At 41.3% G+C, this 22,789-nt stretch overlaps 1 protein-coding gene across 1 annotated transcript; it reads left to right on the plus strand.

The window, feature by feature from the left end:
* Positions 1 to 19,676: 19,676 nt before the first annotated feature.
* On the plus strand, positions 19,677 to 22,169 carry tceanc (transcription elongation factor A N-terminal and central domain containing). Its single transcript, XM_074627246.1, has 2 exons — positions 19,677 to 20,147; positions 20,262 to 22,169. Exon 2 carries the CDS (start codon positions 20,267 to 20,269, stop codon positions 21,218 to 21,220), a length of 954 nt encoding a protein of 317 aa, XP_074483347.1. The 5' UTR covers positions 19,677 to 20,147; positions 20,262 to 20,266; the 3' UTR covers positions 21,221 to 22,169.
* Positions 22,170 to 22,789: the final 620 nt, after the last annotated feature.

The raw sequence follows: 22,789 nt of genomic DNA on the forward strand, positions 1-22,789 counted from the left end.
TACATTCCGCCGGGCTAACGGGCTGATGAGATTAGATAGTGGTCAAGTGAAGACTGAAGTTTCCCCCACAATGCAGTCTCTATCGGCTCTCCAGCATCTGATATGGAAACAATAGGCGAATGTTAGGGACTGGCAGCCTCTCGCATTCCTGCATCCACCACACACATCGGCCCGCAGACAACCTGAAGCCATTAGAAAGCGAATCAATTTGCACAGTGACGGGAACAGCGCTGCTAAATGGATTCTGTCTTTTTGCACATCTATGTCATATCAGGGCTCGGCAGCGGTTGCCAGAGGGGTGAAACGGTTCAGTCAGATTCTAAGGCGGATAAATAGGACAACCGGTGCTTCTAGCTACGGTAAAGGCTGCATGTCGGGACGCTCGCTGCACGGCGACGGCTTACTTTTTCTCATTACTTTGAATAGAAAGGACATAGTGATGCATGTTCCAGCACAGCACCAAAGACCTTAGGATGCTTTTATGGTTAAGATGATTTAAGCTTTAGGAGCATACTGTTTGAAGTTTTCATGCGAATTGGCTCATTGGCAGCTAAACGTGGCCTTAAAGCTAAAGATTAAGTCTCAATGCGATGCAGAATTTGTTGTGTTTTTTAATAATAAACTGGTTTTGTATTGCTGAGTTTTGTCAGGTGATACCCGGCCGTTCTTTCCCACGTGACTGCGTCATCAGGAGATCTGGTCGTTAATATTGACCATGTTTAATATTTGAAATCAGACTTCTGAGCCGATCGGGGGATGTAAAAAAACACTCAACAATACGTCACACCACAGGAATATCTGGAAAGATAATCTTTAGAACCATCAAAAAATCAGTGCTTTGCTGATGATTGTCAGGAGGGTGGGAATTGGACCCAAAACCAGCTTAATTATCGTGTAGTGTGTGCCCGGCTTAGCTGAACCTTATCAAGAATAGGCACGTGTCTTACTTGGCAGCGACTTCCCCATCACCCACCACACTGTCAAAGAAAACACACACATTAATCCGCCCCGACAAGATGCTGATCATATAAAGGAGAATGTTGCCAGATAGACGTGCAGGTCTTGTCATTCAGCGTGAGTGTGTGTGTGTGTTAGAGTCCTCAGGCTGGATCTTATATAACTCATGACAGACAGACAGAGAGAGAGACAGTCATAAAGATGGCATTTGAGGTACCTCGAGGCTGTACAACCCAACCTGCTGTTGTCAGAGCTGAAGTTGACGTGACTTACCTACATTTTAAGCATTTATCTGACACCGTCGCCCACTGAGATGTGTGCTGAGATGGCAGGCAGGGGTCCCTGCAAGGACACAAAGAAGTGCGAGGAAAAAAATGTTTGACTCAAGTGTGACTTTGCTGCAATTTTATAGAAGTAAAATTAGTTAAAATTGACTTGACATTAAAGGTCATTTTTAGGAAATGCGCCGTATAGTCTGTACTGAGTCCAATGTTAATGCATCTGCGTCAATGCTATGCTCAAAGCTAGTGACGCAAATAAAAAGCGAGAAGGGCTGCTTATGGCCGGCGGGCGGGGAGATGGATAGGTCCAACAAACGCAGGGCTTTTCACCAGGAGACCGGTGTTCGGGACCGGTGTTTTGTTTGGCAAGTTACGTTAGACATTTGTCGCGTGTTCGTCACGTTTGTGATGTGTTTTCCGTAGTTATGTTACGTTGTTTACGTACGGTTTACGTAGTTAGTTTAAGCCAAACCATGGTGTTTTCCTAAACCTAACTAAGTGGGTTTTGTTGCCTAAACCTAACTGCGGACGTTACCGTAGTTTTGATGCATGGCGTACAAATGACACGCGAAAATGCTAAAATGCGTCCTCATGACACGCGGAATGTCCCTTGTAATGTTGTGCTATTTATACGCCTTCCCGTGAGACCAGCTTCAGATTTATAATACACATATCTCTTGGCATAAAAAGTGAATTAAACTCTGTAAGGTAGACAAAACGTCTAAACTGAAACCCCACTGTTAGATCTGCAATTCATGTCTGTAGTTTTCATACAAACGAGGTATCTTATAGCCACAAAGCTTATTTTCCTAACTCAAGTAAAACTGGTCAGATACGTCCTAAGTCATGGTATAGTATGTGCTGCATTGCGATAGAGATTTAACACCTTACAAATACCTTCATTGAGACACTTTTATACCATCTAACTCAGCCGGTTGCAGCACTATTGAATTTGACCGAAGGCTGTAATCTGTAAATAAAGCAGCTACACATGAGTGGGAGTGGACGGAGCCCGGAGGAATTGAGAACTCGTGGTTAAAATGCGAGAAATAAAGGTCACAAGAAAGAGGATCTCCTTGCAGACAAAAGGGGAGCAACCTGTTTTCATGGGAACTGGAGCAGCTGTAGGGATGTTGTGCTTTGTTTTCTGCAAACCCACTGTGTAAACTTCCTCTAAATGAAACTGTGATCTGGTTTACATTTGAACAGAATCACAGCTGGATAAAAAGCAATGAAGGTCGGATGCCTTCAACTCCTCTAATAAAATCCCATAGTATAATTTCTAAAATAAATCAAAATGACAAGTTGTTTTTGATTCCTGGGAGAAATATGTGTTTATGTTCCCAACGACAGCGAGTTCCCCCTCCGTTATGAAAATGTTGATCCAGGATTACATCTCATATCAGCGGCCACCGGCAGTCATTTTTAATAAACATACAAAGGAAGCAGCGGAGAATTAACTTCACCGCATGAACAGATTGCAGACTTAAATAAGACTCTCCTCCATTTATCAACACTGCGTTGTCATGGAAATGCTCGCCGGGGCCAAAAGTGAGCAGATGGCTCGAGAAATCGATGGCTGCGACTCAAACTCGCGGATCTGCTGATTTCAGCCCCAAGGGGAGAGTGTTTGGACTTGCTCTCAGCTTGTGTTTCACCGGCCGTGTGTGTCTTTGCAAGATAGAGGCTAAAACATGCCCAGACCTGCCACTATCACCACAGTGCAAAGGCTTTGTTGTCTTCTGTCTTCTTCTGATCAGATGTCTTGACAAGTCAGAAATTCTTGGTGTGTGAAGAGTGACTCGCCTGTTTCAATCTGCTTTTCTTGGCAAGACCCGCCCTGCGTATCATCCAAGCACTAGAGTTTGCCAGGCGTCCATGGGTACCGGTAACCCGATTTGTTCAGGTCATATGCCCTGACCAATGGGCTATCCTGATCCTAACCCCTCGAAGTCAATGCCTGACCTCAACCAGCTATGCAGGGCGGGTCTTGCCCAACTGTATATAAGAAGTTGAGGTAGTCACCGTGATGTCACCTATTGGTTTGTGGACTACAGTTTTGAAACCTCGAGTTTGTCATTTTGGAATAACACTGAATAAGTCATTTTTAGGCGATCAAAAATGTTGTAATTAACTTTCATGCACTGAAAACACACTGTGAAAGGATTAATGTTCTACGACAAAAACAACGACAACTCCCAGACCGGACAACGCCGTGGTAGCGACCTGTCAATCACAAGGTAGCCACGCCCTAAAGCATCCCCTGCTTTATGGTCTATCTGACTCTAAATGGGACCATCATTTACTAAATGAACATCATGCTGTATTGAAGAAGACTTGAAACTAGCGATTGAGACCATAAACTCATGTTTACAATGTTTACTGAGGTAATAAATCAAGTGAGAAGTAGGCTCATTTTCTCATAAACTTCTATACAATCAGACTTCTTTTTGCAACCAGAGGAGTCGCCCCCTGCTGGCTGTTAAAGAGAATGCAGGTTTAAGGCACTTCAGCATTGGCTTCACTTTTCAGACCCGGAGGTAACCCACTGGTCTTACCAGTAAAACGTCTGTCACTGTAGGCTATATGTGCGTCTCCTAGCAACAATGGCTTAGAAAAAAAATTGCAAAATAGCTGCAATATTATTATTATTATAAATATTTATATTCCAGTTTGACTTTAAAGTCAAAGATTCAATAAGAGCCTCTGAACTCGACCTACCCATGAAAATAAAGCAAGCTAATCCACTCTCTTCTACTATAAAATGGCTTTTTAAAAATGCATTTCCATGCTCTCATGCAATCTTATATAATCTGCTCTCAACTCCATCGCTAATACCATCAATCACTCATACTGTCCCTGAAACACTGCGGGACTTTTATTTTGAAATCTGCTGCACAAATAAAGATTAATCTCATTGTTTTTCCTTCTTTTTTTTTGTTTATTGTATTAATATCAATAGTGCTGACAGACAGACAGTCTGCCCTTAATGAAACTTTCCAATATATTACCCATAATCCACCGGGATGCATCTGTGCAGAACAGTCCCGTTGTCATGCTTCGAAGCAGCCAATCAGACTCCGTCTTATGTAATCCCTGCATCCATCTAGCAGCACAGTGAAGGCAGACAAACTGTGGAGGAATGGTTTGCATGTGGGAGTGCACACACACACACACACACAGATATACTCCCATCATTTTATTTTTGAAGCAATCTTGAACTAGACCGCCATTGTCCCTCAAGACACATTTTTCTCTTCCTTTGTCTGCCAGTCTTTCAGCCCTTCTGCACCCTCTCTCTCTCTCTCTCACACACACCCAGTCCACCCAGACCAGCCATAATTGCGAACATTCCTCCTCCCCGAGCCAACGTCTCCTGTTGTGCATTCCTCAGACATTAGACCGAGCCGCTGCAGCAGATGGGAATTACTGTAAACGCTTCTGCTCCATTTATGTCATCTCACACATTGTATGGGAATCAAGAGTGACGTATAAACCTTGGGATGTTTGGGATGCTACGAATTGTGTTTTGTTGACTCTGTGAGGCACTGGGCATGTGCAGTATGATGCCCAGAATGTATATATATATATATATGTGGAAAGTAATACCTTTATTTATGAAACAGCCGGGGGGGATTATGGCAGTAAAATCATTTAATAGTTTCTTCTGGTTACTTTCCAGCATGCTCTAAATCTCTGGATAAGTTTACATGCTATTAACAGAGAGACAGTTATTATGTGGCTTATTTTTCTATCTCTAAATAGAGCTCAACAGTGAGGTTACGGAGGTGAAAATCCCATTCATTTTCTGAATGGCGTATTTGATTATTAGGCATAATGACATAACCATCCAAGGTACCACAAGTTATGAGATTGTGAAACGATCTATAAAGAAACGTTTTGTGTGTTTATTGTTACACATTAACTCTTGGAAACGGTCCTGATGAAACCACAACAGGAAGAAGCCTTTAAAACCACAATGTGCAACTTTCTATCTTGAGATAGGAAGTCATTCCCGCCTTCATGCCCTTCGATTGATAATGCTCCCCAACGTCTCTCTTCATAATGCGTTTCCCGTATTTTAGATTTGGTCGCACTTTACAATAACCATCATTTATAAATGGTATATTGACAGTTAATTCAACTTATTTACTGTTAACAAACAATTAAATGATAATTAATATGTTTTACTAATTATTAGTATTGTTTTTATTTCTGTTACTTTATCAGTAGTTTGTGTAATATGAAATAATTAGTTTATAAATTAATTATATATTTTATCATAGCCGATAAGAGACGATAACAATTAAATTCTGATTATATTAGTATTCATTATCAGTTTATCGTTGCACATATTATTAAATTTTTCATATACTATAAGAAGTATTTATTAGTGAATACCAAATGATTTGTAAACCTTTAAGAAATTGTTTGTAAAACATTTATTAACATTACATAGACAGATGGACCAGAAGTCAATTATTAACCATAAACAAAGTATTAACTATTTATCTAAATTATGTTTATAGATGCTTTACAAAGTATTTATTTACAATTTAACAAGGTATTATAATCATCAGTTGCAACTTTATATTAGGCATCCAAATAATGTTTATAGACGGTATAAAAAAAACAATATTTACCATTAACAAAGTGTTACAAATATCTATCTATGTAACGTTTATAGATGTTTTACAAACAATTTCTTTAAAGTTTACAATTAATATCTTAATCATTAACAAATACTTACAGTATACCATATCAAATGTTATGTGTGCAACAATAAACTGTTAAAATAACATAAATTATAGCAAAATAACCATCAACTATGTTTAATTAACTATTTATTTACCACTTATAAATGATGGTTGTTATAAAGTGTGAGAGAAAGTTTCATCTTGTGGCAGCTGAAGTGACTCACCCCTCCAAACCATCACCCACTTCTCCTCCTCCTCCCCCTCTCAGCTCATTCTGCCCTTTTTTTCTCTCTCTCGCTGTACAGTATTAACACACCCGTGGCGGGAAAAGCCCGGCGTGCCATTGTCTGATTGGGGTGCGCCATTGGCTGCGGACAACAGCCGACCAATAAGAGGGACCCCCGGCTGCAACAGCTGTCGTGCTGTTACACTGATCTGTGGGCATTGCTGCTCATTAGCAGCCTTTGTTGTTGTGTATATACTGTATGTGTGTGTGTGTGTGCACGTGCACGGGTGATGAATTGACTGTGGCAGGTAAAGTAGGAGGAAGAAGATGAATATGCATGAGACTTCCCGGACCGCCAGAAAATATGTGTCAGGGCATCTTTGTGACTGAAAACAACGACGCTTGTTTGTGCACAGCAGGTGCACCGACTTGCCGACGCTTTGAGACTCCACCTGGGGTCAGGGGTCGCTTCCCTTGTTTTCATAGCGTGGGCGTCCAAAAGCAACGTTTTTCCCTTCTGGACGTCCGCATTGGAACACACACACCGTGCTCAAATATGTCGCTCTTACCTCATTTTCAGCTTCTTGCCAAGTGCCAGCATGCAACCATATTTGGACACAAATGCTCCCATTTTCGGTGCAGGAATTCCCCAATCGGGCCCCTTATCTCTGGCAACGGTAATAGCATCTTTCAGGGAAGTGAGAGAAAAGAAAGTGAGAAATTCCTCTTCACATAGCTCCCAGAAACTCGTAGCAATGTTAAATATGTGTTTGTCTCACTCACTGTTAGCAGAAAGCTCATTAAGAGCGTTCTTTTACTCAATGCTGAACTCCATTCATCCTTCACATACTTTTAATTGTGGGTGAGGAAAAGGAACAAAGTGTTGCAACACATAATCCATCTCAGTCTCAGCTGTTTTTTGGATTTTACATCCCCTTTTTGTTTTTTTTAGGGCAGGTATAATGGCTTCCAAGCATGAGGTCAGCTCTAAAGAATGTGGGCCGTCCCTTCCTCTGTTACACTGAAACCAGTCAGATAACCTTCCCGTTATACGGACAATATGTAACCACATCAAGAGGGTTTTCTTTTTTCACTCCACCACACTTCCCTGAGCTGAAGAAACTCTGTGTTCGGTGCAGAGAGCTGCCATTGTTCCAGGAACGTGGGAGGAATGGTGTGTCAGCCAGCAGTATCTAACTTGTTTTTAAAAAGGAAAATACCCAAAACAGGGATTTCTTTTCTCCGTCAGCATATAACTATTGCTTCCACGTATTGAGTTGACTTGATCACTAGATATATCACTCTATATGTTACTACTTTGTTATAAAGAAAGGAAAGGGAGAAAATACACCTCCAAATGTGTGCAGTTTTCACAGAAATATGTCACCCTATGTGGTGTGAATGTGTGGGCAAGGTGGCAACTTCCAGTTCTGAAAAGTGAAGCCAACTTGCATTCTGTGAAATAGCCAGCAGGGGGCGACTCCTCTGGTTGCAAAAAGATGTCAGATTGTATAGAAGTCCATGAGAAAATGAGCCTACTTCTTATTATTTATTTGATTTATTACCTCAGTAAACATTGTAAACATGAGTTTATGGTCTCAATCGCTAGTTTCAAGTCTTCTTCAATACAGCATGATGTTCATTTAGTAAATTATGGTCCCATTTAGAGTCAAATAGACCATAAAGCAGGGGATGCTTTAGGGCATGGCTACCTTGTGATTGACAGGTCGCTACCACGGCGTTGTCCAGTCTGGTAGGTGTCCGTGTTTTTGTCTTTAACCGTTTCACAGTGTGTTTTCAGTTCTTGAAAGTTAATATTTATAATATTTATTTTAGACATTTGATGGTGGTCAAGCGAAGACTTCAAGTCCCATCATGTCATATTGTGGTACGTCATGTTAGGGATGAAGACTAAAGGTCGGGTCATGCTCAAAAAGAAGTACGACTCGTGTGTGAAGGCAAAAACTAGAAGGGCGAGATGTCATGAATGAAAAAAGAGGGACTGTTAAAATCCTGTGTACTATCTCACAAAGCCCACTTTTGTCTGTTTTTATAGAATTATTCTCTGAAGTTCAGTGCATCATGGGAGTTGCATGTGTTGTAGTCTTTCAGCGCACCTAGTTTCCTCAACCTACCTCATCTTTCTTCTACAGTTCTTTGTTGACTTCCTGTTTCACAGCACTTCATTTCTCAGAAGACAACATTTTTTGTATTTTATCTGCATTGCATTCTCAGTTATTGACTGTAGAAAGAAGTTGTTCTGCTCGCACCAAAACCCAAAGGCTGATGCAGATGTTTTGTGTTTTATACATGTGTTTGTTATGAAATATTGCGACAGCATTGCAAAGGTCACAATTAATGCTTTGCCAAGTTTCTGTGTGACCCACATAACAAAATGTGTGTGTGTTTTTTAAACTCTGGTTCACAGATGAAGAACAAACTGGATTCTTTTTGCTTAAAGTTTGAATGGGGAACTTTCATTTTGTGTTGATTTTGGCGGTCCCTGTGGACAAAAGCGGTAGTGTTTCCGAGCACCAGAGTCCCTTTAGAAAACCTCTCATTTTACTGCAGCAGGGTCTGACAGTCTGCTCTGCGCAGTCCTGGTTCTGGTTCTACTTTGCCTCCCTTCCCTCCAGCGGGCCCAGCAATACGGCCTGGTTAAATCTAAATGTGAAGACTTGTGAACACTGATAACAGGGAGGAAGAGGACGACGAAGAGGTTCACATAGAGAACTGAGAGCGACCTTTCTGCGACCTAAACCATCTCCACTTCTGCATTCGCTCTCGCCAAGGAGGAAGTGGGAGCGCTGACTTCCTGCTTTAAGCAGAGGTGGGCGTAGGAGGGGGGGGGGCGGGGCCTCCTGTACTTCCAGTCCTTTCCCAGAATCCCTTGCGTGGATTCAAACTGCAGAAAGACAGGAAGTGTGACCCAGGCTTGATAACAGCGGGGGCGGCTATTTCTGAAAACGGGCGAGCCGAGAGCAGACAAGGAGGTGTCTGTTCGGTTTCCTGTTAGTTGTTGTGTCAGATGTGAGCGGCTGAATGTGTCTTTATGTGTTAAAATGAACTGTTTGTGCTGCGGGGTCGCCACAACGAATCAGTGGCAGACAAAGAAACCTCCACATGAGCTCCCAGATGAGAGTAGATGTGTGCGTTTGCTCCACAAGTGATCAGAGGCCAGAAACATGTCTTTGTTTACTTGAAGGAGAGACTTCAGGCCTTAAAAATGGCTGAGCTGATAGCCTCCAGATATTGTTATCTAGCTTTCATAGCGGACGTTTAAAGGCTGCTGCTGCTGCTGCTGCTGCTGCTGACACCACATCAGTCTTGGTTTGATAAAAACCTGATGTGGAATTTTGGCCAGCGCCTCCTTCCTTCCTTTTTTTCTTCCCTGGGATGCCAAATAAGGCCTGATTGCAGCAGATCTGCTGAAATTGTAGGTCTGCGTCGTAGCTGTCGCTCATTGTCTCGGCATCTGACTAAAAGAAAGAGAAAAAAATGTGACGTAAGTGTTTGCTCTGCTGACTTGATCCCCTTCGTTTACTATGAAATGCATGACATCATCTAGTTTCGTTCCCTCCTCCCCTTCTCTCTCTCTCCTCTATCTTTCCCCTCTTTTTTTTTCGGTCTCCTGCCTTTTTTCCTTTCACATGTTTTACTGTTATGTAACCATGTCGAGGCAGCCAGGGCGAGATTGTGAACCTTTGGACCAGCAAAACATTTCCCCTTTTCCACCGCTGCCCACAGCTGCTGTGTTTCACCGTCAGTACACATAATTAACCCGAGAGTCTCCGCACTTCTTTTGGTATGTTTAGACATAGAAACAAAATGGCCTAAAATGGTCATTCACTAATTCTCAACTGCTGATGTAACTGCTGGCCTTTAAGGAGGTTATACGATCAATTTGTCTTCGAAGGATGCTCGGGTGCTCACAGGAAGGGTTTCATTGTTTGTAAAATGAACCACGGTTTGTTGCTTTTGTAGATCATTGTGAAAAGATCAGTGGGCAACTCCGGAGTCTGAAAAGTGAAGCCAATACGGAAGTGCTGCATTCTTTCTCATAACCAGCAGGGGGCGACTCCTCTGGTTGCAAAAAGAAGTCTGATTGTATAGAAGTCTATGAGAAAATGACTTTATGGTCTCAATTGCTAGTTTCAAGTCTTCTTCAATACACTATGATGTTCACTTAGTAAATCCTGGTACCATTTAGTGTCAAATAGACACTAAATGGTAGTTGTCCGTGTTTTTGACGCAGAACTTTAACCCTTTCACAGTGTGTTTTCAGTTTATTCAGCGTTCAGCTGTACATAGCTCCACCCTCTTGTGTGACTTCTGGTTGCAAATAGCCAAAATGCTGAATTTGAGGCTTCAAAACGGAAGTCCACAAACTAATGGGTGACGTCAAGTCGACTACGTCCACTTCTTATATACAGTCTATGGAAAAGATCCACTCGCTAGAAGTCATTAGGTCAAGTTTTGAGCATCAAATCACATTTTTCTGCACATCTGGTAAAATCATATTACTTATTGTCAATGGAAATCAATTTATTACATCTTATTTCAAGGTCATTTTAAAGTCAAAATCTAAATAAAAGTCCCAAAACAGCATTTTTTTAGTAGGCTGCGCTAGTTTTGACAAGTAAAACAAGCTATCAAGTCTTGATGCTAGACAACCCGACTCACCATCGTCCTGTGAAGTGTTACTTCCTCTGAGCTGTGCACCGGCACATTGTATGTGTGTGTTTTTACTTTAAAGTTCCCCTTTTGGACTGAGACAAGTGCTACATGCTGAATGCGAGGAAGTGAGATGCGGCGTTGTGGTTTACCTCAGATCAACCGAGTTACAAAGGGCTATAGTTCAAAGCCAAGGGGGAATGAAAGGAGCATGACCTGCGCTCCGTCTTCAGATGTCCCCACATGTTTCATCATGCCAGCCTCGTTGTGAGAGCAGCTTTTATCCTCTCAGTAGAGTTTTGGCTGCAGAAAGGTATAAAGTTCAGTGACCACCACCTCCGTCTGTCAGATTCCACATGTGCAGCAGGTCAGAGGTTAACTATTTGCAGAAGTGCCAGGCCCAGTGGAGAGCAGCAGGGTTCAGTCGGCCAGTCATCAGATGTGTGTGATGTCCAGTGTGTTGTGTGTTCATACCGAGAGGTTTGCTTGACCTCTGCACTGCAGCCTTTTCTCCTTTAATTTAAGTAAATTATGCACTTTTAAAGCTACAGTGTTTATTAATATATTCTGGACTGGTATGAAGATACAATTACAGTAACGGAAGCTGAAGGATTTTTCTTAGCTAAAGTTACAAGTACTGGAACTCTTTTCGTTTCGGTTCCTCTAAAGAGATTTCCAGCCATGCTTGCAGCTCTGTGAAGCTGTACCACAACATCAGCAAGCTTACATGCTCACAACAACAATGCTAGCATGGTGGTGTTTAGCAGGTCAACGTATCCTCATACAGCAGTTTGTACGACATATTACAAAAAGTAATTCCTCATTTTTTTGTGCGTTTTCCTACGACTGTCCAGCAACACATAATCAATCTTCGCTTGTTTCCGTCTTCACAGGAAACTACTCTACTTGGTTAGATTTAGGCAACAGAACTGTTTGGTTAGGTTTAGGAAAAGATAGTGGTTTGGGTTAAAAATTACTCCGGAAGTGGCTTAACTTAAGTACGGAAGTGACGTGACGAATAAATCAACGTTGACTTCTGGTTTCACAGCGGTCTCCTGAGCAAAAGTCTGGTGTTTTTTGACCCACATCGACCTCCGCCCTTTTTACTTCCTGGTTCACAATTATGTGGATTACATAAAAATGTATTTCGTGGATATTACACGAATACTTTTCATAGGTATAGCTACATGTTTACCATGTTCACCATCTTAGTTAAGTATGTAAGCATGCTAACACAGCTAGCGTGGCTAAAAATAAGCTATTTTTAAAAAATAAATAAATAAAGCGAGACAACGTAACGTCTGCTGAACAGCGGCCACTGTGGCCACAAGGGGTAATTGCAAGATAATGACATTGAATTTGCCTTCATTTCCCAAGATTCTCATTTTCTGTTTATCCTTGAAATGCTAAAATTTAGAGTAGAAAAAGAGTCATTAAGTCAGCAATAACACTCATTAATGTCAGCATCTATTTGAAGTTTGCTTACATAAGCTACTGGTCATACCAGATAGGTTGTAGCGGCAAAAAAGCTGAGTGTAATAAAATGAGCCAGGGTTTGTTTTATTGCTTGTAAGTTTAACTTTTCATCTGTAAGAGGAAGATTGAGTTATTTATTCTTTCAAAAGTGACGTAGTTTCACTTTAAGTCACTAAAAAGCTGAGTTTAATGCAGAAATGCATATTTTTCAGCGTTTCTATTTTTGTTCCGACAGAAGATCTGTAGGAGTGATTGCACCTTTTTTCGACACCTAATGTGTTCACAGCTTTCTCATCTCATGGCTCAAACTAAACAGTGCGTGTTTGTGTGTGTCTTTATTGATTACTTAACAGTGAAAGAGGGAGAGAGAGGTGGCGACTCCTGCTCTCATTTGGCTGTTAATATCTTCGCCACATGACCAAGCAGGAATTTTTAGGCGCGTGCGAGCATGCACATGAACACACGCGTACAGTAAATGCATGCGTGTGCATTTCCGTGGCTTGTGTCTGAAAACACACCTCATCCTACACTTTTTCGCACTTTTATTTGCACCTCTCTTCGTGCAGCCCTAATGCTCCTAATCGTGCATTCATCAGATTGGCTGAAAGTAGAGGGCAGGCGCCGAGAGGAGAAATGGAGGATGTCGGAGGAATGTGTTTGGTAAATCTGCAGAGGAGCAGTGGAAGAGAGGTGAAGAGCAGGAAATGAAGGAGAAAGAGAAGACGGGAAAAAAGAAGTGAGGAGGGGATAAGATTGAAAGGTGGAAGAGGTAAAAGAAGTGTCCTGTGCACATACACACTGCAGGCCCATGAATCTTAACTGTGGGATATCTGGAATTCAGAATTCAATCACCCAACGGAAATTACCAGAGAAGTGAGGGGGAGAGAAGGGGGAGGCTAAAAATGTAAAAAGGACAGTACATGCTGCCCTTCTGTTTTGCAAAAATACTGTTCATGTGCAAGTTTGATCGTTTTAAACAGCAACTAAATCATCTCAGGAGTTATGTTTTGGGGAAATTTATAAAGTTGATTCATAAAAATATCTTCATATCTGAGAGAGAGAAGATATGGCACAGAAGAGCCTTCTGTTATTTTATTGGTCATTTTACACACAAGGCAGCGCCCTTCAAGACAATAGCACTTTCAGCTCTTATCTTCGGAGTACTTAATCACACCTGTTTAAACCTCGTCATACAGGTAGATGTTTAACTGTGTGTGCACATTGCCTGTGTGGTTATAGCTCTTTATGAGGTAGGAGTGAAGTAATGTTTGAATCTTTATGAGCCGGATATGTGAAATCTAAATGTGTATGTGGATTACATATCAGTTATTGGTCCACCTCACCTGAAGGTTGGGATTAGGTTTTAGATTAAAAATAGTTAGAAATACAATTTAAAGGTGCCTGTGAATATTATTTGTCTTCCTTTGTAAGCTAAATGTCTGCAGAAGATGATGCTATATACGTTTGTTTAATTTTTATTTTTATAGAGAGAAGTACTTAGCACGGACTAAAACCACTGACAACAGCATTTATAGTTTAAAATAGTTTTAAGGCCCTATTACAAATACCCACAACCTCAATTGGAGAACAATACAAAACACAAACAATACCATCAAAACTAAAAGAAAGTACCCCGTCATTCACAACGACATTTATTTTCAGAGAACTTTTCATAAATCAAGTAAAAAAGGATATGCCAGATTAGCCGTGGACAGACAGACAGACACACAGATACATAATCTCCAACAAAAACAACCCATCATTCATAAAGACATATTATTTGCAGAGAGTTTTTCATAAATCAAGCAAAAAAGGGTATACGGGGTGTCATTTTGAACTACTTTTTCAGTAATAGTAGGAGTCATGTTGGATTCATTTGGTGCCACTTGATCGCCGTTGCTCTCACAGCTGAACCAAACTAAAGAGCCGTGAACAGCCCCTCACACCTGTGCACAGTTTGCACTTGGAGCCTCGCTCCTCCACCGTGATCACATTACAAACCTTAGTCCAACTGATGCTGCACAACTGCGAGCATCGTGGGAGGATGTGGTTATTTGTAACCCCAGGGACGGTGGTGGCGGATTTCCCATAAGGCAGAGCATGTGTCCAGTTGGTGTGTGTGTGTGTGTGTGGGAGAGGGGGTTTCATGGGAAAACAAATGTGTTGAAACAATGTGGATAATTCATCGCAGGGAACATATGGCTGTAACCACAGAGGATTGGTATGTCACGTCCTTCAGAGCAAAGTCATGAGAGTATTAAAATCAATACTCATATTTTCTTTTTTTACTTCAGGTCACTGCTTTTGGTGTTATGGGTTAACAGAGTTGAAACCTACAGTTGCAACTTTCCAAGAAAAGTGTTGCATCATATCACAAGAAGTGATATGAAATAAAGAAGTAACATAAACTTCCGTGTTACTGTATCTTGTCACTTGACTCCACGCTGCAGGGGAAACCACAAACAAGCTGATACCACGTCCGTATTGTTTCTGGCTTTGACAAGAGTGTGATCAGAAAAGCACAATATTATGATGAGCCAGAGCAGACATAACAGTCGCTAGTTTTTTTGTGGTTGCGTGTTTGGGGAGTCTCGTTTCCTGCCTGACGCGGTGTGAGATGAAGACTGTGGCACTTCGTCTGGTTTATAACCCCGAAAATAGAAACACAGAAAGAGTGTCAGTCAAAACGGAATGAACTCGGTGGCAGAAACGGAGAGGAAGGAAACACAAAGAGAAAGAAACGTCACTCCAGTCATGTGTTATCACCCTCAAGGTCATGATGGGTGGGTGTGATGGGTAAGGGGCGGCCAGGCAACCCCCCCGTCACACACAAACTCTCTTGCGCACACACACTCTGCCAAGAGCATTAAGCACAGATACAAATAGAGGTTGACTTTGCTCTCCCAGCATTAAAACCACAGCCTTTAACAATATCTACCTCATATCTAATATCACCCAGTTGAATAGAAATCCACCTACCAACTGCTCTTAAGCTCCCTATTTCCACATCATATCTTGTTTGCTTAATCTGTGCAAATACAAAACAATTTGTAAAACAATTCAATAGAATTTAATTGGTACAACTGTGGACGGACGGACAGACGCAGTGATGCACACACACACACATGACCGAATACATAATCTCCTGGCAGAGATAATAATCATAACATCAAAATTAAATTAAAAAAATGTCATTCAAAACTACATTATTTGTAGAAAACTTTTCAGACGGACACAAAGCTGCACACACACACAAAACCGAATACATAATCTCCTGTCAATAACAACCTGTCATTCAAAATGACATGTTTTTTGGTATAAAACATTTCAAAAATAAAGAAAATAGGCAACAGTTAAGCAATATTAAGAGCAAATAATAGAGTAATAAAAGACATTAAACCAGAACCAGTAAAAAAAAGCATTAAAATAAAATAAAAGGTATCAAAAGACAATCAAAGTCAGTTAAAAATAAAAGCATGACATGACAGAGACAATACTGTCAATTTAAAGCTTGACTAATTTAAATGAACAAAAAAGGCAAAATGATTTAAGATTGTGTAATTTAATTCAAACCTTACTATATGTAAGGGATAATGTACAGCGAGCCAGTCATTGTTGTGAAATAAACCCTGACAGGGTTCGCAGAGGGGTCATGCACCGCCCTGAAGGGGATTCTTTCACAACAATTACTTACTTAAGAAAACAATAATTTGAAACAGAAATGGTCCGCCAGAGTCTGAGATCAGAACTGAGCTCATAGCAACGGTCTGTTACACATAGCAACGGTCTGTTATAAAGAAATAACAGACCGTAGAATGCCAGGACTGAAATTATAAGTATTAACTTTAACAAACATAACAAAAGGCTGAACTTAAATTTGCAGTATGTAGGATCTGGCGCCATCTAATGGTGAGGTTGCAGATTGAAACCAACTGAAACTTCTCCCCTGCGCCAAGCGTGTAGGAAAACTACGATGGCTGACGCGAATACGTGTTTGGTTTGTCCGTTCTGGGCTACTGTAGAAACATTTCGGCCGGCTCCGTGATGAGGACCTGCTCCATATATGTAGATATAAACGGCTCATTCTAGGCTAACGAAAACACAACGATTCTTAGTTTCAGGTGATTATACACTAAAGAAAACACACTTATTAATATTATATTCCATTTCTGCCAATAGATCCCCCTAAATGCTGCACACTGCTCCTTTAAATTAATGAAGACATAACATTTAGTGTGGTGGGAAAAGATTTCTACTCTCCCAAAAAAGTGAGACTACCCTCCCCTCAGCGAAAAGAAAAAATACACAACCCATCCCCTTTTCCAACCTCCCATCCCTCCCTCCCCCCCAAATAATGTGTTTACAGTTCTTAAATATAATAGCACTGAGGATGTGGGACAAAAACACTTCATAAAGTGACTATTTTACAGCCACATGAGTCATGATTTCACCATTTTTGTGAACACCTTTTATTCTTTGGTTTCGCTTTGTGTGCACACACACACACACACATTCATACAGCACGACACACACTTGTGCTGTATGAATGTGTGTGTTGGGGGGGGGGTGTTTTCAGATTGCGGGGGGTCTAGCAGGGACTTAGCATGTTGTCATGTATGTCTGCCCATGAAGAAACTGATCACTTTAACAAGAGAGGCCTCCCTCCTCCTCAGGAGGGGTAGTTTGTCTGTGTGTGTGTGTGTGTGTGTGCTCATGCGAACACGCCATCAAGTGTGGCGTGGTCTGCACAAGAGGCGGAGACAACAAAAGCAGGATGTGATACAGCAGGACTCCACTCCTTCATACAGCTCCAATGCAGGGAGCGCCACCTGTCGACGGCTGGGCGTCACGGCGGCAGCGTGCTGGTAAAATTCCATTCCAGGCAAAGGAAGGAGACAGAGCAGGCCGCAGTGCAATGACTTGATAAGATCCAAGGAGCCTCGTGTGTGTTTTTGGGAATTCCAGTCATGTGCGGTTGAAGAAGCAGAAGGCAGGGGGCCCTGCGGTGTGTCGACTGCTGGGGGAGGTTTCTCTTTAGTCTCTTCACTGAAGGCCCAGCCGGACTCCACCCATCTCTTCACACACACATATAGAAGCATCACACAGTTTGAGGTGGGGGACCCTCAGTCCACAAAATACACAAACAAAAAAACACAAAACTTGAATATCCAACGTTACACATCACCGGATACACTTCCAGAAATCTCCTTAAGCCTGCACACTTGTGTTCAGAAGCAAAAGTTCAACATTAATGCTGCTTAAAAGCCTCCTTCCACTTCCCATTTGGGGGTTTAAAAAGCTGATCAAGAGGGTGATGTCATCCCTCAGGTTACGCAATAGCATCTATTTATATGTCATGGAGCGATAATAATAACATAATGTAACGGGAGTGGACTTTGATTTATGGCGTTGCTATTAAATGTGATTTAAAAACTCAAATTCTAGTCCAGCTCATGTGTGATTTATGTACACAAAGGCAGCAGGCTTTCCATTCACAGTCAGTGGAGCAGCGCCAAAGGGACATTATGTATCACAGATTACAAACTGGACTTGTCAAATCCATCAAAAACGTCATGGCAGATGTGAAGATAATGCATCCGACAAAGGCGGAATGATTTAATTAAGGTGTCTCTTGGAGTGAAATGTCTCCTTAGGGACTGTACGCAAATGTTTAGGGGAGGGGGGAGGGGTCAGAAAAAGGGGAGGACTATCTTTTCTGTTTGCTCAAGGGAGGAAAATAGAGCTAAAACAATTTATCTGCCAATAGCTTATTAATCGCATAATGGACTGTCGGACAAAATGTGGACATTTTTCACTATTTCTCTGATAAGTTATTGACCAAATGATTAAACAATTAGCTGACAAAACAGATGAATCAATTGTGACATCAATTAGCAGGAGAGAGTCTTGTGTTTTTGTTTTTTAACCCCAGATTAATGTTTAATTTCAGCCTTTCCTTGCAAAATGTATTGTAAATAAAATAGGATCAAAGTGTTACAAATGATGACTGAGGAGGGTCTCGCATTTTTTAAAGGGCAAACATGAACCCCCCCCATTTCTGCCCTCCTCCCCACCCTAATACTTTTCATACAGTCCCTAAATAAAGTTTTTGCTGCCATTCAAATTATGTTAAATATGCAACTTTTCAACCACCCAGAGTTTCTATATTTATGTCCACACACTCTCAAGTGTGTGATTATATGAAACTGTCTCATTAAGAGGACATAATTACAACTACCTGCTAACTACTCTGTCCACTGTAGTGGTTTTGACGCACGGAAACATTTCTCGTCTTCGCTCCACAACCATGAATTATCCTGCGTACTCTTTCATCTTCTGCCTATATTACATATAATTACACAACAGCTGAAAAGGCTTGCCTCATCCTGCTGTGATATATACCATCCACTCTTAAATCCTTGTCTGGAGGCCGTTTGGATGTGAGGACGGCATGTTTCTGCAACCAGGATCCGTACATGTAACTCTACAGCTCATGCAAATCCTCCATCAGCTTCACAACCACCCAGAAGAGTCATAATCATACAGATAACCAATGAACAGTCTTGAATTTATCACTTTATTGAATATTTACACCCTCCCCTCTTCCTATGCTTTAACACAGACGTTAATCCAGCTTTGTTGTTATTGTCAGCGCACAGAAAAGAGTTACACAGAAATCTCGCCTGGTGTCTGAATAGAGAATAACCCGAAAAGCCAAATGCAAACACCTAAATCCTCACATAAATCCTACAGTACACGTTAGACAAAACACAGCACAACTGCAAGGCCCTACGAAAAAGTAGTATACTTCAAGTTTATTTTAGTAGACTTCAGTATATTTCCCAAGTATACTTTATGTAGTAAGTATACTAATATCAATGTACTAGTAATATACTTGTAAGTGTACTACTTCAATACTTCTTGGGACTAAGTTGTATAAAAAAGTATACTTTTAAGTGTACTTTAAGTGTATGAATATGAATCTTTGACTACACAACTAAGTTTTAATTTAGTAAAGCAACTATACTATAAAGTGAACTATACTACAAGTGAACTTATAGGTATACTGTTGGTAAGAATGTATACTTTAAAGTATACTCTGTAAACTACTAGCTTAATAGTTTTTACCTCAAGTATACTTGTAAGTTTTCTTAAGTGAATTAGTAGTACTAAATCATAGCCAAACATACTTATACTTTTCTGTATACTTGTCAGTATAAGCCAAGTATACTTAGACTTTTCTGTTTACTTGTCAGTATAAGCCAAGTATACTTAGACTTTTCTGTTTACTTGTCAGTATAAGCCAAGTATACTTAGACTTTTCTGTTTACTTGTCAGTATAAGCCAAGTATACTTAAGTATAATTTTGTAAAGTATCTCTGATAAGAACATAAAAAGCAAACTGAAAGCATACTCTCTTATTGGAAGTTTAAATGAAGTACACTAATTGCACAATTGAATAAACTTCTTTTTGGTAAGGGTATTATTATGATACAATAACAGATTTAACACACCACAAAGTCCTACAAGGAGGATTATAGGATTCAGGACAACACCATTCTTTAGAAAAATGATTCCTAGGTCAAAACAATTTGAGGAAAAACTAATAAAAAAGAGGTGTTATACATGCTCATCTTAAAGTACACATAGTTCCTTCATTAGAAAGTTATGGCAAACTACCCATGAGTGTCCAATTCTGTGAGGCTATGGCACCATCTAGAGGGGAATTCAGGCAACTTCCTGTTTTGATCCCAGATCCAACATGGCTGCTCCAATGCAGACGTTTTTCAGGCGTACTGCTTGTGTGAAGTAGCTGCAAACCATGAGGGATTACAGGTAAACCAACACAAACACACATAAATTAAGGTTTGAATATGTTGAATGGTGCATACTTAAACAAATATGTATTGGTACTTTTAGGTGTTATTTAAGTGTCTTATCTCTCTGCAGCCACCATGGATGCAAAAGAACTAGTCCACTGTGCTGTGCAGATAGAGCGAGCCAATGCAGACAGGAGCTATGGGAACGTCTTGACCCTCCTCGGTGACCTTGATAAGTCGCACATCACAGCGGAGCAGCTGGAGACGTCGGACATTGTTAAAGCGCTCTACAGGCTCCTGAGGAGCTGCTCTGATGACAGCGTGAAGAAGACAGCGAAGAGCTTGTTGTCTAAGTGGAAGAGACAGTACAGCAGAGATACACCAGATGTGAAGGATGCTGAGCACTCTCGTAGGGTTTCTCTACCAGATGGGGGAGTTTCCAAGCAAGGGGATTCCCATGATTCAACACAGACATGTGACACTAAGGTGAAGTGTGCAGAACCAGAATCACCATCCTCTTTCACTGCAGATAGCACCTCTTCATCCAGTTTCTCACCTGTAAGATCAAAATGTGTTCAGCTCCTTCTTGCCGCCCTCTGCCCCGACCTTCCTGATCAAGACAAGGCTGCAGAGCTGGCTGCAGACATCGAGCGGCACACCCACGAGCTGCACAAACACAGCCATGTCAAATACAAAGCCTGCGTGAGGAGCAAGGTGGCCAACTTGAGGAACACTAAAAACCGGCATCTACGTCAGGGCCTCCTGGGCGGCTCGCTATCGCCTGAGGCCTTCGCCCGGATGTCCGCGGAAGAGATGGCCGGCGCAGAGCTGCGGCAGCTGAGGGAGGAGTACTCGTCCCGGGGTGTGAGCGAAAGGCAGCTTCCTCAGGGGGTAGAAGGGACACAGACGCAGAAGATCCGCTGCAGAAAGTGTGGGGGGTCGGACTGTAAGGTGACGCAGGTGTCCAGGGGTGCCCTTTTCCTGCCCGCGTGGGTAAGGCAGAGCGGCCCTGACGACGACGTAATGACTTTTGTGACCTGCAGCGGGTGTGGGCAGCAGTGGTACCACAGCGGCTGGGTCTGCCTCTAAATACAAGTATCTGATTAATCAGTCACAGTGAATTATAATTCTATTTATATAATTAATTATGTTGTGTATCATTGCGTGAGACCGCCCTCGTGTTAGTGGTTTTCCTGTTTTCACCTCATTCGAAAGATCCCATGATTCTGCATGGATTGAGCAACTTTAATAACTTTTCGAAACGATGCCAAAAAGACATTTTCCTGTGGCCTGTTAAATGCTTCTAGTATTTTCTTTGACACTGAAACAGGAGGAATGGTCAGCGTGGAATGCAGAGTGGAAACAGAGGACATAGCATTCCTGCAGGATGGAGCGCATACTTATGGTTTAAACGAGCACATTTCGAGGATGCATCCTTTATTTTGCATGTGCATTCATCTGTAAATGTGCGATTACCTTTCTCCTACAAGCTGGAAAAGCCAAGTCCCTGCCTATTGCAGCTGCAGACCGCAACCACTTTTAAAGAAGTAGCTCTCGTCATCTTTTCCCCGCTGAATCATTTCCTGTCTCCTCCAGTTAATCTATAAGTAGCCGCACATTTAGCTGCTGTTCCTGGCTCCTCTCTTATATGAACACTTTCTGGTCAGAGGAATGATGTAAAGCCACCTATGATCTCACTAATGTATAATTTTCTTGATGTCTTGCACTTATTGTGAGTCACACTTGGTGTGAATGTCTAAATTCCTTTAGAAAGAAGAAAGCATGCCTCCAGCTTCCTACAATATCCCATTCATGTGGAGCTTCAGACATGTGACCTCAGAAACCGGTTGGCATGTGAGTCAGTAATCTGCCCTCAACGGTGGATATCCCATGGTCCTTCAGTCAGCCGACGTGGCACAATGAATCGTTAACACGTCATCGTGACGTCACATCGACGGGGCCTGTTCTGTAAAGGCTGAAGAGCTTCAGAAAACTGTTTAAATATATATTTTTATGAATAAAACCTTTCAATACCTGAGCTGGATGTGAGTGAGATGAGTATTTCCTGGCTCAACACAACTTTTCTGTTCTTTGCAGTTGGTTTTAAAAGGACAAATCAGGGATGTCCAAAGATAAAATCCCTCTTCTCGTCGTTGTCAAATATGGAGCTGCAATATATTGTCAAGCAGATACAGTCGGAGTGTGGCTGTTTTGGACCTCTCAGTCCTTTCTGATGAATGAATATACACTTTAAAGTATGCTCTCAGTAAACTACTAGTTTAATAGTTTTTACTACAAGTATACTTGTAAGTTTTCTTTAGCAAACTTGTAGTACTTGTAGTAGCCAAATATACTATGCTAAGTATACTTGCACTTCTCTGTATACTTGCCAAGTACACTTAGACTTTTCTGTATACTTGTCAGTATAAGCCAAGTATACTTAAGAATAATTTTGTTAAGTTTATCTCTGATATGTGCATAACAAGTATACTGAAAGCAAACTCTTATTTCAAGTTTAAAAGAAGTATACTAATAGCATACTTGAATAAACTTATTTTTGTAAGGGGAGAGAGAATGCAACATCTAGTAGCTGAATCGTATCACTCTCATCAATAGCACCTTTAATTTATGTAGTGCAAAAGCACTGACAATGTACAG

Source organism: Sebastes fasciatus, chromosome 24 (assembly GCF_043250625.1).
Source record: "Sebastes fasciatus isolate fSebFas1 chromosome 24, fSebFas1.pri, whole genome shotgun sequence".
Classification (NCBI taxonomy): domain Eukaryota; kingdom Metazoa; phylum Chordata; class Actinopteri; order Perciformes; family Sebastidae; genus Sebastes; species Sebastes fasciatus.